Below are 16,757 nucleotides of genomic sequence, written 5' to 3' on the forward strand. Positions count from 1 at the left end.
GGGGGGGGGGGGGATTGGAAGCGTTTAGCTGTAAGTACACATTACATTACACCACAACCAGGAAGGCTGAGATCTAAGCCAATCAAAACAGAGCACAAATAAGCAACGATATCATTGTACACTGTTGTTTTTCAATCAGTAAGCAACACAAGTCCGGACCAATTGTTCTCCATATAACTACAGATCGAGCATATGCATTTATGAGATTGAGGTGCTAAGTAAATGCCCTCTATCTTTCTGAAAGCAAACTAAACTTTCCTGAGGTAACGGAGTTGGTAGTCTTAGAGCCTAGTACAGCCAGCCACTGCACCTTTAGTATGGCAACAATGGCCATTTGTCCAGATTTACCCCTCAGAGTATAGGAAAACTAAAATACATGTATTATATACCTACATATCCAGGAAGTAAACGATCTCACCAAGCAAGCAAAACTGCGAAACATTTCACGATCAAGTAAAATGGTAATAGAAACATATCACATCATACTGAGAATAAATCTAAAAACCGACAGCTGGTATGAAGATACCAGGCTACACATGACATACTGAGAATAAATTTAAAAATTGACATTTTATATCAGGGTACATATGACATACTTTTACAAAGTAATTTCACGAGAGTCCAGTACTGAGATTGATCATATCTTCAAAGTAAACAGTAGCTTCTACTCTGATGGGGGAAAAAAATATTTAAAAAAAAAAATTTGCATTTTCAAACAGTTTATTAAAAAAATAGTCACAACGGAAAGAGAAATCTGAAACCATCCACCAGAATGACACAAGAGCTGCCAGTAAACAAATACAAGTCAGTAAATCTCAGGAGGAGGAATAGTGACTATCTGCTCTGATTTAGAAAACTTTTATCTCCAATCTTCACATAACTTGAGTTATGGCTGTCTGATCCATATACATAAACACAATTTGAATGATCACCAAAGCGCATGCTTGCCAAAAGGTTAAACTAGAAATAGAAGTATTTTAAAAAATCAAATCTTTCCTTTGGAAATTGGAGTTTATATTTTGATGAATAAACTCGAGATTTTTAAGGAGATGGGTCTCAGTGAAGGTAAAGCACTTTTCACAAATCACAGCAGTTAGCGCTTCTTCTCTTCTTCTTTATTATGAGAGAAATGAAAGCCACTATAGATCAACTGTACTGGCTGCAGATATAAAAAATACTTGCTCATTGAGTGACAAAATGAGCAAAAGATTGAGATGCAAAGCAAATAAACAACTGAAGGACAGATAAAACATGAGAGAGCGGCGAGCCTGAAGAACACATTACAACAAGAGGTAAGTACGTCGGAAGTAGACTGATCCATACAGAAAACTATTTGACAACAGCAAGAATAAGACACGTTTCGACTCACAGCAAACTTGGGAAAAGTCAATGCTATTGTTGGTAAGTACACCACGGAGAACAACAGGGTTCCAAAGAAAATATTGCAGAAACTTTGCCAGAAAACGGGCTCAAACACCCTAGAAAAACATTCCTCATCTGCACACCCGCCCACATTCTCAAGTACGAAGAGCATCGGTTAGAAACAAATATTGCAGGAAACTTATACTTAGAAAAATTCACAGAAAAATTCTCACAAATATATATTATACTGCCCTAGAGTATGAAAAGGAAACAGGCATCGTGAAAATCAAAAGCAATTTTGATCATACCAAGTATTTCTTCAAAGAATATTTATCTATCATAAAACAATCTCGTGGCATTCAGTAGGAAGCTGCTAAGAACAGGTTTAGGAGCGAACCTACTACAATACAATTGTTGAAGACAGATGATGTGTAGACAATGAATACATTACATCAGTGATGAAAAGTCACGCTCAACGTGACTCAAATTCTAAAACAAATTTTCTTTATCCCCAACACTCAAATAGGGGGATAACAACATATCCATAACGAACAAATATATCTCATGGCGGTAAGGGATTGTTCACTACAGACGTCAGCTCAGAGGGGGGAGGGGGGTGTCAGTGAAAAGTTGACGAAAGTTGACATGGGGGGGGGGGGGGCCTTACAAAGCTTATATGTACAAGTACATTTTGGTAGACGTCAACTGGGGGGGATGGGGGGTCCTTAGAAAGATGACAGAAGGTAATAAGGGGTGGGTCATTTTTGACCAAATTTTAGCTGACGTCATTTGTGAATGGTCCGGTCCCTAAGAGCAAATGAATAAATCATGTGAAAGTGAAAGCAAAAATGATTGTAAAAGTTTATTACTTTGGCTCGCTTAGGTGGCTTCCATCCTATAGGGGCCGAGTGACACTCAGCATCCCAGGGGAGAGACAGAGATACTCGACACAGTAAGCTTCCTCCTGCCCCCCCCAAAAAGAAGAAAAAAAATCACATGTCCTGTGCAGCGTCGAAGAGCCTAACAATAACAGCACAGCCACTGGTACATGTGACATCAGGAAAGAAAACCATTAACTAGTCACAACGCCAACCTTCAAATTAAAGTAAAAAGTTTTAAGACAGTACATGACAGAGAGAGAAATCAAGAGAATGTCCACTTTTCAACTTACATTATTTGGTCGCTTTTAAGCACAGGGCGGCTATCCAGAAAAATGCCGTTTTGAGAAAATCGAAGGTAAAGTTTTTGCCCCTTGTTCAGTTTCTTTAAAAGACAAGGAGAGTTTTCTCTATAACCAAACAAATATACACACCATAGAAACCAAACTTCTCCTATAGGTAGGGCAACGCACACTTTTGGTGTAGGTCAAGATTTCTGGAAACTACCGAAATCTGGGTTAGCCCGCTTGTCCTTAAAAGCGACCATTTCACTCTTGAACACCTGAATTTCTGAGTTTACTAACAAACTGAATTTGTCTATTAACAATTTCACATTTACGACATTCTGTTTATTCAAAATTTCTAGATTATCTTGCTAAGGATAAGTGATTCAATACATTCTGTTATACTTAATCGCCAATTCTTCTTTCCCACCTTTTGGTGGACCTGATTGTCCGAGTCAAAGAGAACATTTTATGCCACTTAATTTCCTTTTAAATTTCATGTATGCCCTACCACAAAAGCTTTAATTTTAATAACGGTTCTTTACAAATCAAACATTTTTCTAGAAAAAATTAGTGTAAAACCATTCAATAAAAATACTGAAATTTATCCCCCCGAAATCAGCTTGAAACTTTTTATTACACTATACAGTTAAGTACAACAGCAAATGACACATTTATACAATATAGGACAGCGTGGTTCAAATAGATCAATGCACAAAAAAAATAAGCACAACATATCAGTATTTAAAGGACAAAAAAAAAATTGACGAAAATGTACTTCAATGTGTTATATTTCAGTACTGTTAGAGTAATTTTTTTAAAAAGACCTTCTCCTGGAGCATTTTCCAATCCATTGAAAACATAAAAATGCCTGTGATGGACTGGCGGGGCCAACTCAACCCACGCTAAGAAAAGTGCGCCATGAGATTCTGGGTCTGAGACAAATTTGTTCATTAACCCTATCCGTACATCGGGTTTTACTATCGTATCCATACGAATTGGGGAACTCTGTGCCACCACTTCCAAAGAGGAAATTTACTCGTTAATCCGATCCGTACGCTTTGCATAGCAGTCTGTCAAAATGATTTTTTGAGAAATACTGGAAGTTTCAAAGAGATCTTCATTCTTGAAGTATTCTAAAATGTGAAGAATACAACCCGAGGGTACAAAATGACCCCAGGGCGTATGGATAGGGTTAATTTCCTTCCTCATACTTATGCAGGAGAGATGCGTGCTTAAAACAAGTCTGCTGTAACCTAGGCTAGGCAAAAAACTGTCGCTAATATATGAGAGCCATGCACTTGTATCAGCTTTTTGTCTATATAAATATGTGTCACGACGTGGTGGAATCAGACGCTCGTCAATTTTAGGGCATGTGTAGTTATTGGTATCATCTTAAAGCCTATCCATTTACCTTGCTTTTGAAGAAAAAAATATCCATTAATCTTGGATACAATTCAAGATATTGGTGTTTGAAGGAAATGGGGGTTGCCGGGTTTCAGAGGTAAAATTAACGGGAAAATGGCTGCCAAAGTTGAGTTATTTCCTTAGCTTGAGAGTCTGTGGAAACTGAAAATTTATATCTTTTATGCCTGAAATCAATGTTTTTCAGTAAAATTCACACTGAAATGGGTTTTTTAATGGGTATGAAAGGTGTTCAGCCCCCCCCAAAATTGATAAAAATTCCCAAACCAGCAGAAAAATGCTAGTTTCTTGACTTTCATTATTTTGACGACCGCCTGATTTCACCACGCTACCTCATATATGTTGCATGAGTTATCAACACCTTGTGGACTAACGAAAGCCCACAAAAATCTAAAGGAGGAAGAAAACACCTTCAAATGTGTTAATGCTTTCGCCCATAATTCAGATTTAATGGAGACAAAGAGTTCGATAATTCCATGCGCTATTCCAGCTGATAAAGTTGGACAAAACATTTCCTCCTTGGTAGTTCTTTAAAAGGCAGACAAAACATTTCCTCCTTACTTGTTTTCCAAAGGTTAAACAAGTGCTATTTTTTACGTTGCATTCCACACAGCTGATAGGACTGATGAACATTGCCTAATGGAATAAACTACTATAAAAGTCAAGCCCACTTTGAAAAAACTTGCAAAAAACACAAAAGACCATCTCTGAATAACAGCCTTTTCTCTACACTTTTAGCATTTTTAGCTTTTTCGTGAACTGTAAAAATAAATCATGCTTTAACCAAGAACAAAACCATTGTCAGTTTTGGTATATTTCATGTTCTAGAACAGGAGACTCAAAGTCACATTACCTAGCGGCAGTTAGAGGCAGAGTTTTTTAGTTTAAGTAGAGGTTTTACGGCGTTCGCAACTGCATAAGGTCATATGAGTGCCAGAAGATTAGCAGTGTTACAAGAGAGTAACAAACATAAAAAAGAAGAAGGGGAGATAAGGACGACATGTTTGATAGGAAAGAAGAAGCAAATCACACCAGAGCACCCGCCAACCACCCACAAGGCAGAGTTTGGGTGAGCCTGGGAGGCATTAAGCATTCCACAAATAAAATGTTTAAAGTTGTTTTTAAAAAAATCTCCCATTCTTTATTAATAACTGTTGAGAGCATTAACATATCTTCGGATCACAGGTTTCTCCTACCTACTGCTTGCTGCGAGAGACCTGGCAGCTCGTCTTCTTCTTAATCCTATCTGTACGCCCTGGGGGTCATTTTGTACCCCCGGGGTAAATTCCTCACATTTTAGAATACTTTTAGTTCAAAGGTCTCTTTGAAACTTTCAGTATTTCTCCAAAAATCATTTTGACAGACTGTTATGCAAAGCGTACGGATCGGATTAACGTGTAATTTCCTCTTCGGAAAGTGGTGGCATAGAGTTCCCAATATTGTATGGATACGATAGTAAACCATGATGTACTGATAGGGTTAAAGAGCAATTATGTGTTTATGAGAAAAATGCCAGGCTGCACTAAGATTAATCTTTAACGTAAAGAAAGAGTTGCAAATATCGTCCAGCAGGCCAGGACCACAAGTTTGAGACCCCTGTTCTGGAATATGCAGAAATACAAAATCATTCTAACGGAAGGCGACATTCTGGTTGGCAATTTTCAACTACTCTAGCTTGAGTTGAGACAAAGTAACTTGGTCAATAATGCTGTCTATTACTCTGAGCAAAGTACTTAAGACAATGTGAAATAGAAACATTTCAACACGTAGACACTTCCACAACAATCAAGATCAGTTAATAACATTGAGTACCATGCAATAAGACAATATAAGAGGAAAAATAAAAAAATCTTGATTCAACGTCATAAGAATATTTTTAAGAATAAACCATTTGTTCACTGGAAAAGGTGAAATCATCACAAATAATTGTTGTCACAAATCTAAGTAGACTGTGGACTTCCCTTCAGGCTTGATGTTGAGAAAAACCTCTGTCCAAACCAGATCCCTGGCAGTTCAAGCAAGCCAAAAATATGTTGAAAGCGCTGTATTAAAATCATACCATCTCGACCCTGTATTTATAATTCTCTCTATCAATACATTGTAGTGCCAGAGTCATGCTATGACAAGGACTATAAAAACACATCACAGTAGTTAAGTTCAAGTTGATGTCCTTTACAAAAACCCAAACCTTAAGATAGTCCACAGATATTTGCAAAGGCTGAAAAATACAAAATCACTTAATAAAATGATTCAAGAGAATCGGAAACCCTGTATACCTGTATACACACGTTGACATATACAATTCTCATGGTACAGCTCCGACAAGAGAGCAAAACGCAGTTGTTCTTCACGCCTTGGGTATGGCACATACAGTAGAGAGTGAGTGAGTGACTGTCACAAGACAGGAAAAAATAAACTCTACTACTTGTTCCTACTGCAACATCATGGTTGTTTTAAAAAGTAAAACAAAAAAATTGCAATGCAACCACCACAGTTGCAGTTACTTGTAGTACATGAGATTCCTTCATGGTTTCAACAAACGGAACAAAGTTTCCAAAATAAAATCTTGGACACGCGTTGACTCATTCGTGATGGGCCACGTCTTTTGGCAAAACTAGACCAAAGTCATGACTACGTCTGCTGGCATAACTAGACCAAAATGAAGGGGTACATATTTAGACATAACTAGACCAAAATGAAGGGCTACGGCTTTTGGCGTAACTAGACCTAAGTGATGGGCTGTGTCAAAAGACATAATGTGAAATGATATCTGAAAATGACAGATAGCTCTGTATGTATAGCAAATAGGAAAACCCTGTAAAGCCCAGCTTTATTTCACATTTCTCCCTTTCAATTAAGCCCTTTCGTAAATTTCAATAAAATATTAATGGCTAAGTTTATGATGCTACCACTGATTCTCCTGATTAATGTAGCGACTCCAGCACTACCCTGTGTGGAAACAGTGGTTTAGAGTGAGTTGATGGTCCAACAAGAAAGAGACATCCTTGATGGAAACCGAGTGGAAAAAGAAAAAAGGACAGACCAAAAGCTGCTTGGGAGACTAACCTTCATCTTGAACTCGAGGTCAAATAAAAATTTAATAAGGGAGGGATGACAGGACTGGAAGTTGCAAGTGACTGACCTGAGCAAGGCTTAAAATGATTGTAAAATGTTTTACACCTCTGTTGACCAAATCTAGATCATTTAGGAGGAATGCTGCTCCGACCCTTCCAACCAGGGCCAACCCAGGTGAACTTGGGTAAAGCATCCCAGTAGAGACTTATTTGACATAATAACTATCGGTAACAACTTCACCACTTGGGAATCAAACTGACATCTTTTGTATGCAATGGCGAAGGGTCTAACTGTTACACCACAGACATGAGCAAGAACAGTGCTAATGGGAAAAAAAGAGAGTGTCAATATGTGCTTTTTAGAAGACACATCTTGGACTAGATAATAAGCATGAATTCTGTCTTAACGAGTGACTTTCTAATGAACAGTGAGAGACACGTCACATCTGAGCTATCTCATATTCTCTATATAGGACAAACAGATGTGCAGATATATAGCAAATAACACAACATGTACTGCATGAATATCTCAATGAAAATACAAATAAAAACAATTTTTTCTCCAAAACTTACACTTTAGTTTTAAAAAACCCACTCAGTTCTTCAACCTCTTAACCTGGCGCTTGAATTCCTTTGTGCGGACTATAAACAGCATATCACAATAAGTCGTAAATTCAGTGTTCAGAAGGGTAAGGGAAGCCTATTCAAGCCAACACTCATGTCTACAGAACTAAGGCAGTCACAATCAGGTGTACTCTTGGGTCCATAAATCTAAACTAGTCACACTCAAGGATATGCTCGAGTCTACAGAGTTAAGGTAGTCAACCTCAGAGGTATGCTGGCACCTATAGAGTTAAGTAATTACAATCAGGTGTACGCTCAGCTCTATAGAATTAAAGTAGTCACAATCGGGTGTACGCTAAGGTCCATATAGTTAAGGTAGTCACATTCAGATGTATACTGGATCCATACGGTAAAGGTAGCCACACTCAGGCATACACTAGGTGATCCACCAAGTGAGTCAAATAAAAATAAACCTGGAGCGACACTCATTGCTGGGGAGTTTCTCCTGCATGAGCTGCTCAAACACCTCCATGGCTCGCTGCGACTTGCGCACCAAGTTCCTGGATATAACCGACTCCGGGGTTTTGGCGGGGGCAGGTTTGGAGAGATTTGACATCTTCAGTTTGAAGCGAGACATAAGCCCAAAGTCCCGTGATTGAGAGGCTCCTGTCTGTGAAATGCCTGAAGCATCCGTGCCAGTGTTTGCGCTTAGCGTGGTGTCGCTGAGAGAGGTTTTCATGTGGGGATGGTGCAGCCTATGACACTTGTTGAGAATAGCTTGGACCTCCTCGTTCTCAATGACGCAGTACTCATCCTCCTCCTCCTCCTTTTTCACCATCTTGCTCTGTCTGCCATCTTCTTGAGCAACATGAACATCTGTGGTGAAATCTATCAAATCAGCTTCAGTCAGGCCTTTTACCTTTTCAACACCAACGCCATTTTCTGAATTAACTACTTTCTCTCCATTTATTTCCTGAGATTTGTCACATTCCCCAACGGTATGACGGTCTCCTGAAACAGGAGGTCTTTCTCCATCCAAATCGTCAAAAGTAAACATGGAATGGTCATCAACTTCTGTGTCCGGCTTATCACCTGAAGATGCTTGCCTGGCCAGTTGACCGTTGCTGTGATCCAGTGACCGCTGTCTGCCGTCTGCCGCATTCCAGTGTCGTGATGACTCAATCAGCTGTTTGGGACTCGTTGCTAAAATGCCACAACTGCCAAAAACCACTTCCTTGTTGACTTCGTCTTGCAGGCTAGAGATCTGCGGACCATCGCTGAAGCCCTGATTATAGAAACTGTCATCATCATCAACATCATTCTTATTGTCCCCCCCTCGGTTAGACCGAATGCGTCTTACTAAATTCAAATTCTGAAGATTCATCTTTAAATTGGGTTTGGGTATATTTGGCTTGGGTATCGAAAACCTTCCGGGATTAAAGTTGGCCTTGTTGAATGAGGGCAGAGCTGGCTTGGGTAAAGTGCTGAGAAAACCTAGGGGAGACTTTGACCGTGATGATGACCCCGAGTGGTCAGTGTTGAGACTCCGGCGCTCGGACATAGGAGAGCGAGAACTGCGGCCCAGGCCTGTCCCGTCAGCTATACTCAAATCCTTCTCATCTTTCTCGTTGATGGACGAGTCCATCTCTGAGGAGACGTCTCGTGGCAGCTTGATTCCAGCCAGCGAGTTCTCCTGTTGCTGCTGATGAATATTCACGATATCTGGATGGGGAAGCGCTTTTTTCCTGGGATGAAAGTTAAGTAAAAAAAATAAATGAATAATGAGAATTATCACAAATTCATTTTAACTTTAAAAAAAGGGTATAAGCAATGTATAGCCTCCCCTCCACTTTGAGCATGCTCCATCAGGGTGCAATATTCCATGTTACCGAGGGAGGGTCACAGTAGGGTTGCAGGTGTACTAATGTAGTTAAAACGACAGTCCGACTTGTTTACTAATAATTTATTATTGTATTATAACAAACATATATGGTCATAGAGATTAAAACTGATATTTAAAACAAGCACAAAAAAAGATTTCACCATGGGCAGGTTCAATTATACATCAATAATCCATAATGGAACTGACAGACTGGCTACCTGAGAAAAATCAATCCTTTTAGAGTAACTACTCCCTATTTTGAAGTAGAAAAAAAACAACAACTACAAACACAAAGACTAGCACTTAATTACTGCCACATACCTGTCCAGTTTTGTTTTTTCAACAACCTCTAAGTTTATAGACAGAATTTCTTGCGCTGATTTGAAAGCATCTGCAATCATACGGAGAGATTCTGGGGAAGAAAAATGTAGCAACAAACTAAAAAAAAATATTCATAAGTAGGCCTACTGAACAAATCTGTCAGTCAGTATAAATTTATGCATCAATAGGTTTAAATTTATCTTAAAAGTAAGGGCAAATTTGTTTTCCAGAGAGTACAATTCTGTCTTAAAGTCAGTGACCATCTGTTTTCTAGTTTCAGTGACTGAAGTTTCAACCTTGATTAAGCAAATGAAGAGTGTCATAAAGAACACCTTTGCATTGCAGTATTTCAATAAATGAAATATTAGCCAGAAAATTCGACTATGATGATCATATTTCCACTGGGAACCTGTGTACAAACTCACAAATAAAGGCGGAATTGTATCAATATTCGAACAAACTGTCTTTTACGGGTTACCTCTTATTAAGCTAAAAAAAACAAAAAAACTTTTGTCTCAAAAACAAAATACTGGACAGCTTACCATAAGTTTCAAAGACATGATGATGTAATCAAAATGGTTTACCTTTGGTCTTTAAAAAAAAAATATTACCAAACAGAACAAAGAATGGTCACCTTCGGCCTAAAAATGTTACCATACGAAATACAGATGGATTACCATAGATTTTTTAAACAGTAATTAAATGAAACGAAGAAAGTTTCCCCTGGTTTTTAAAACAAGGTAAGTCAACGAACTACAGGAATTTTACCTTTGGCCTCCTCCTGAGACACAACAGTGGTGACCTTGCAGTTGAACATGCGCAAGGTCGGGGTTCGGAACATGTGGAAGAGCCCCTCCTCGGCCTGGTAGTGGTAGAACAGACGCAGGCACGGGAACTTGGACTTGAACACTGCTGGCTCCATGCCTGCTCAAGGACATTGGTGGGGGATGAGTGGAATGGTGGTTAACATTGTAAATACGGCATTGATTTGTTTGTTTTAGTAAGAGTTTTACGGCACTTGCAACACAATAAGGTCATGTAAGTGCCGAAGATTAGAGGTGTTACAAGAGAGTAACAAAGACAAAAAAAGGAGGGGAGATAAGGACGATTGATGTTTGATAGGAAAGAAGGAGCAAACCATACCAGAGCACCCGCCAACCACCCACCAGCATTGATTGTGATGAATGTGATGATTGCAATAATTGGAATAACTGTGATGATTGTGATAACTGTAAAAAATGGAATGATTGTGATGAGGTGATGATTGCAATGATTGGAATGTTGTAACATTGTGATGAATGGAGTAAATGCAATGACTGTCATTATTGCAATGAATGGAATGATTGTGATGATTGTGATAAATGAAATGATTGCAATGAACGTGATAAATGAAATGATTGCAATGAATGTGATAAATGAAATGATTGCAATGAATGTGATAAATGGAATTATTGTGAAGAATGTGATAAATGGAATGATTGTGACGGTTGAGATAAAAGGAATGATTGAGATAAATGGAATGATAGCGATAAATAGAAAGATTGTGATGATTGTGTAAAGAGAATGATTGTGATGATTGTGATAAACGGAATGCTTGTGACGGTTGTAATAAATGGAATGATTGAGATAAATGGAATGATTGTGATAAATTGAAAGATTGTGATGATTGTGTAAAGAGAATGATTGTGATGATTGTAATGATTGTGATACATTGAATGATTGTGATGATTGCAATGAATGGCTTGATTGTAATAAGTATGATGATTGTAATGAATGGGAAAGATCATTACAATGATTGGAATGATTGCGATGATTGGAATGATTGCAATGATTGTAATACTAATGATGATAGTAATGAATGGGAAAGATCATTGCAATGAATTGAATGGCTGTAAGGACAGTAATGGTGGTAGTGCTTGTAGTGATGATAATGACCTGGGTGACTGTGATGACTAGAATTGTTGTCATGATTGAAACTGTAATGATTATAATGATCGTAAAGATCATAATGGTTGGAAATGATTGTCAAGATTGTAATGATGGTAAAGACTGGAGGAATGTAAATGACTGTCCAAGACGTCCACCTGTCTAAGACAACCACTTTTCTACTCAACAATTATTGGCTGCCTTGGACAATTTGGACAGCATAATCATCTTTTATTATTATTATTATTAGTAGTAGTAGTATCATTATCATTATTATTATTATTACTATTATAATTATTATTACATTCATGTGCTTCTCTCCACACCACCAAATCAAACTAAATGACAGTTGCCTTTATTCATTCACATACTTCTCTTCACAAAAACAGACCAGCACTAAATGACCATTTAGACAATGTCATTATAATATATAGAAAAAACACAAGGGAAGAAGTGGGAAGTAGTGGTATGTACAGGTGATTGTCTTGAACAGGTGGCCATTAGCGCAGGTTTAACTATAGTTCGTTAGTCAATGTCAAGGTCAACACGCGTCTCTTAATTCCCACATATATCGTACCAATCTCCACTTTGTCGATGTCCTCCAGGTAGATCCGCTGGTATTTGGTGACCTCCTCTTCCTCGTCGCTGTACCAAGCCACGTACACTGACCGCTGACTCAGCAGAAGGAGAATGTCCATGTCCTGGCGGTCACTGTCCCCTTCCCTGCAAGAACAAGGGTAAACAGAAGTCAAATGATGCTTTCATTTCATAAAAAAATTAATATAAGAGGCAATATTTTGTAATTGGTAGATAGTGGGACCTACTTTTCAGGAGGCAAAATAGAGTGGTTTATTTTGAAACACTAAAACATTCTGAGTCTGATCTGAGATAATTGATCTTTAAACTAGATTTGAGTGATAAAGCATTTTGCCATTATACAAAGAAGACATGACTTTGCTTCCCGGAGTGTGGCAGGAATGTAGCAAGTATCTGTCTGCTGGGATCTGCTGGGATGCTGTATCCCACCCAGCCCAGGTTGGCTATGACAGGCAGCGTGGAAATTGATCTTTTGATCCTAAATGATCTAATCTTGTGTCTATGGAGGTGTAAAACATTTGTGTAGCATCATGGTGAAATCAAGTTCTTGTCAAAATAATGAACTAGAAAATATCAAGATTGTTCTTTCCATGGGGAAATTTTTATCAAAATTTATGTGTTGTGCACACATCTTTCAATTCAATTTTAAAACATATTTTAAACAATAAGAAGTCTGCTTCCAGAATAGCCTTAAAATTTCAAAAGGCATGTAAAACACATACAAAGTACACCTACACCTAACACAACATCATCATTGACATATACCCATGCTTTGGCATCATGATGAGGGTCCTCAAAAAAAATCTTCTTCCACCCAATCAGGGTAATGGCACGATAAAGGGAAGCATTCTACATAAGAAATAACCTAAAATATGTCAATATAAGTGTAAACATATGTGTGGCATTGTGGTAAAATCAGGTGCTCGTCAAATATTACTGTCGGAGAAACTGAAAGTTTTCCACAGCTTGGCCAATTTTTATCAAATATTTGTTTGGGGCTCGACACCTTTTATGTAAATTTAAAAACATATTTCGGTTTTGATTTTCCAGAGAAATATTGATCAAAGAGGCAAAAATATGAACTTACAGCTTCTACGGACACTACAGCTTTGAAAGTCATCAAACTTTGGCCGCCATTTCTCTAGCAAATTTTACCACAGGCACCAGACGACCCCTAATTCCTTCAATCACAAAATCATATGAGTGTTCTGAAGTGGACATAAAAGGTGCTGAGCCCCCCCCCCCCCCCCCCACCACCACCGAAATTTAAAAAAAAATAATTGCAGAACGAGTGGAAAAATGTAAGTTTCTTCAACATCATTATTTTGACGATCGCCTGATTTCACCGTGACGCTATACAGTCCACGCCGGCTTTAAGAATGGTCATCGGGAGAAAGCATAAGCGTGCTTAATGCTTAAGTGTGCTTGAGTGCGAAGTAGACATAATCCAGAGATTTTCATGTAGAAAATTTCCTTCGCTATTTCCCTTTGTTTGTAAGTAGGCCTATAGTGGTCCCGCCAAAGTGTGCACTGTTATTTTTACCCGCCACGGTAGTTTTCATTTGTTTGTTTGTTTGTTTTGTTTTGTGGTCGAATGGGAAATGAAAACTTAATTTAGACTGCTAGTCACGATACAGCACACAAAGCGTGCCCAAAGCCGAAGTTACCGTGCTTAAAGGCGTGTAATTTATACAGCAAAATTTCGGTAAGAGCCAGTTAGTGTGCTTGAGTCTGAAACGTGCTTTATGCCGGCGTGCTTAAAGCCGGCACGGACTGTATATATATATAGTATACTCACACAGCATCAGCGTTGATGAGCGCCCATCCCCCCAGACAGTGCTCCGGCTCAACAATGAGCATTCTCGTACAATCCTCGATCATCATTTTCATGTTTTCCTCTTTCTCTGCCATCTCGTTGCCGTCCACATCATCAGTCTCGGCAGACGGGACCAGGAGAGCCTCCGACACTGGCTGACCAAGACTCAGGTCAATGGCCGCTTGTCTGTGGGCGTCTCGGAACCTCAGGTAGTACCTGCAGGTGATCAGTCAACAATAATTCTTATACTCATATATATATATTTTTGTACATATATATATATACAATATAGACTAGTTCACTTGTTTTAGGGTGGAGCTTGAATTTGAGTAAAGACATGAAAGAGATGTACAGCAGCACAATGACGGTCATAATATATACGTGGTGTTGTGTGGTGTGGTGCGGTGTGTTGTGGTGTGGTGTGGTGTGGTGTGGTGTGGTGTGGTGTGGTGTGGTGTGGTGTGGTTTGTTGTGGTGCGGTGTGGTGTGGTGTTGTGTGGTGTGGTGTGATGCGGTGTGGTGTGTTGTGGTGTCGTGTGGTGTGGCGTGGCGTGAAGTGGCGTGGTATGGTGTGTTGTGGTTTAGATGATGCAACTGTGTATGGTTTTGGGGATGGTGTAACATGGTGTGGTGTGGAGTGATGTCGTGTTGTGTAGTGTGCTGTGCTGTGGTGCGGTGTGGTGTGATATAGTACAGTACTGTATGATATGCTATAAAACAGTAAGAGGTTTAATGCGCCTTTCAGCACTGTTACGTTATTTATTAAGAAGTGGGACCTAAGATCAAACGTCCACCTTCAATAGAACCGAACCAAGTGAGAAGAGAGCTGTGAAAAGCTCTTAAACAACACAAGCTAAAAAAAACGGCCCTATGAAAAATTCAAACCAGGATGATCTTCATTGCAGGCCAGCATGGCACGAACTGTGTCCTAAATGTCCTCCCTATGTCATATGATACTAACTGTGTCCTAAATGTCCTCTCTATGTTATATGATACTAACTAGGTCCTAAAGGTCCTTTCTAAGTTATATGACACTGAGTCCTAAATGTCCTCTCTATGTTACATGACAGAACCTGCATCCCAACACATCTTCGCTATGTTGCATTGCAACTCTAGCGGGGCACAGCGAGTCATATTGAAAGTTACAATTAAACACAATCTCAGAATTAGACATTTAATCCATCATGTCTTTTCTCTCATGTCGAAAAACATGACCTCAGAATTACCAGCACCGAAGGCCCTATATCATCAATACCCCTCCCCACTCCCAACCCCTTGCCCCTTGTCCCAACCTCTGACTGAAACGTAAGGTTTAAGGGGTTGGGGTATGCCAGCAACTGAAAGTGTTGTAGACCAAGCAAGATTCACATAAAAAACTCTCATCAAATAAAAACAGAAAAGGCCAATGGACAAGCCACAGGAGACGGTGAGGCCTCCCAGTGAGAAGGCACATGAAAAGTTAGAATTAAAATCAAGTAAATTGTCATATCAGGAAATCCCTCTTCAGACAAATGAACTCTTTATACGAGTATCGAAGTGCACACAGTCATGGGCAAAACTGTACAAACTAAAGGCACACTGTCTAGCTAAGAAGGTAGGCCAACGTACAGAAGGGCAATATAATTTGTCATTTAAAAATTATTATCAAGTAGGGGATCAAAACTTGCACCAACAGGAAAGAATTGTTAGAGTTTAAATTAAAGGGTGACATTTCTTACAACAAAGCGAGTTCTCATAGTCACACTTCATGGATCCTGATAAGGAACGACAAAAACCCAACTAAGAGATCATTGCAGAGCAGATGTTTCCCCTACCAAACCAATTTACCTGTTGGCTGAGTTAACACCATCCTTCATAAGGCCTGAGAATTTCCTTTCGCCTGTCCGAGTGAAGTCACCCTGAAAAAGAAATTGGAAGGAGAATGAGGGTTGTAAATAATAACATTCTTATTTTTACACTACACTACTATACATTACATTACATTACACTACACTACACTACACTACATTACACTACATTACATTACATTACATTACATTACATGACATAACACTACATTACATTACATTACATTACATTACATTACACTACATTAGATTACATTACATTACATTACATTACACCACATTACATCACATCACATTACATTACACTACACTACACTACATTAAAATACATTACATTACACTACATTACTATTACATTACATTACACTACATTACATTACATTACACTACATTACTATAACATTACATTACACTACATTACACTACATTATACAACATTACACTACATTACATTACACAACATTACACTACATTACATTACATTACATTACACTACATTACTATTACATTACATCACACTACATTACACTACATTATATTACACTTCATTACATTACACTTCATTACATCACATAAGAACCAAGTAAGTACCTTCAGTGCAGCTGTGCCGGCGTACTGCCGACTGATGACGTCACCATTGTTGGCCCAGATCTGTCGGTAGGTCAGTCTGCAGCTAGGGGGGAGGGACTCCTCCGGAGGGAGAAGACCTAGCTTACGGAACTGTGTGGGTGTGGAGGGAGGGTGTGGGTGGAAGGCGGGGGAATGCGGGTGGAAGAGGGGG

The 16,757-nt window shown here is 38.9% G+C and overlaps 1 protein-coding gene across 1 annotated transcript in view; it reads right to left on the reverse strand.

Annotated features, from left to right (window-relative positions):
• Nucleotides 1-7,586: 7,586 nt before the first annotated feature.
• The window catches only part of LOC101860597 (phosphatidylinositide phosphatase SAC2), an 11,634-nt gene continuing 2,463 nt past the window's right edge, over nt 7,587-16,757 (reverse strand). The window contains exons 3-9 of the mRNA XM_005106666.3: nt 16,568-16,696; nt 15,957-16,027; nt 14,112-14,345; nt 12,294-12,439; nt 10,559-10,714; nt 9,791-9,881; nt 7,587-9,332 (exon numbers count right to left, since the gene is read on the reverse strand). Of these exons, the coding sequence (XP_005106723.2) occupies nt 8,045-9,332; nt 9,791-9,881; nt 10,559-10,714; nt 12,294-12,439; nt 14,112-14,345; nt 15,957-16,027; nt 16,568-16,696 (2,115 nt within the window). The 3' untranslated portion in view covers nt 7,587-8,044. The remainder of the gene's footprint in view (nt 9,333-9,790; nt 9,882-10,558; nt 10,715-12,293; nt 12,440-14,111; nt 14,346-15,956; nt 16,028-16,567; nt 16,697-16,757) is intronic.

This window comes from Aplysia californica, unplaced genomic scaffold (genome assembly GCF_000002075.1).
Source record: "Aplysia californica isolate F4 #8 unplaced genomic scaffold, AplCal3.0 scaffold00548, whole genome shotgun sequence".
NCBI lineage: Eukaryota > Metazoa > Mollusca > Gastropoda > Aplysiida > Aplysiidae > Aplysia > Aplysia californica.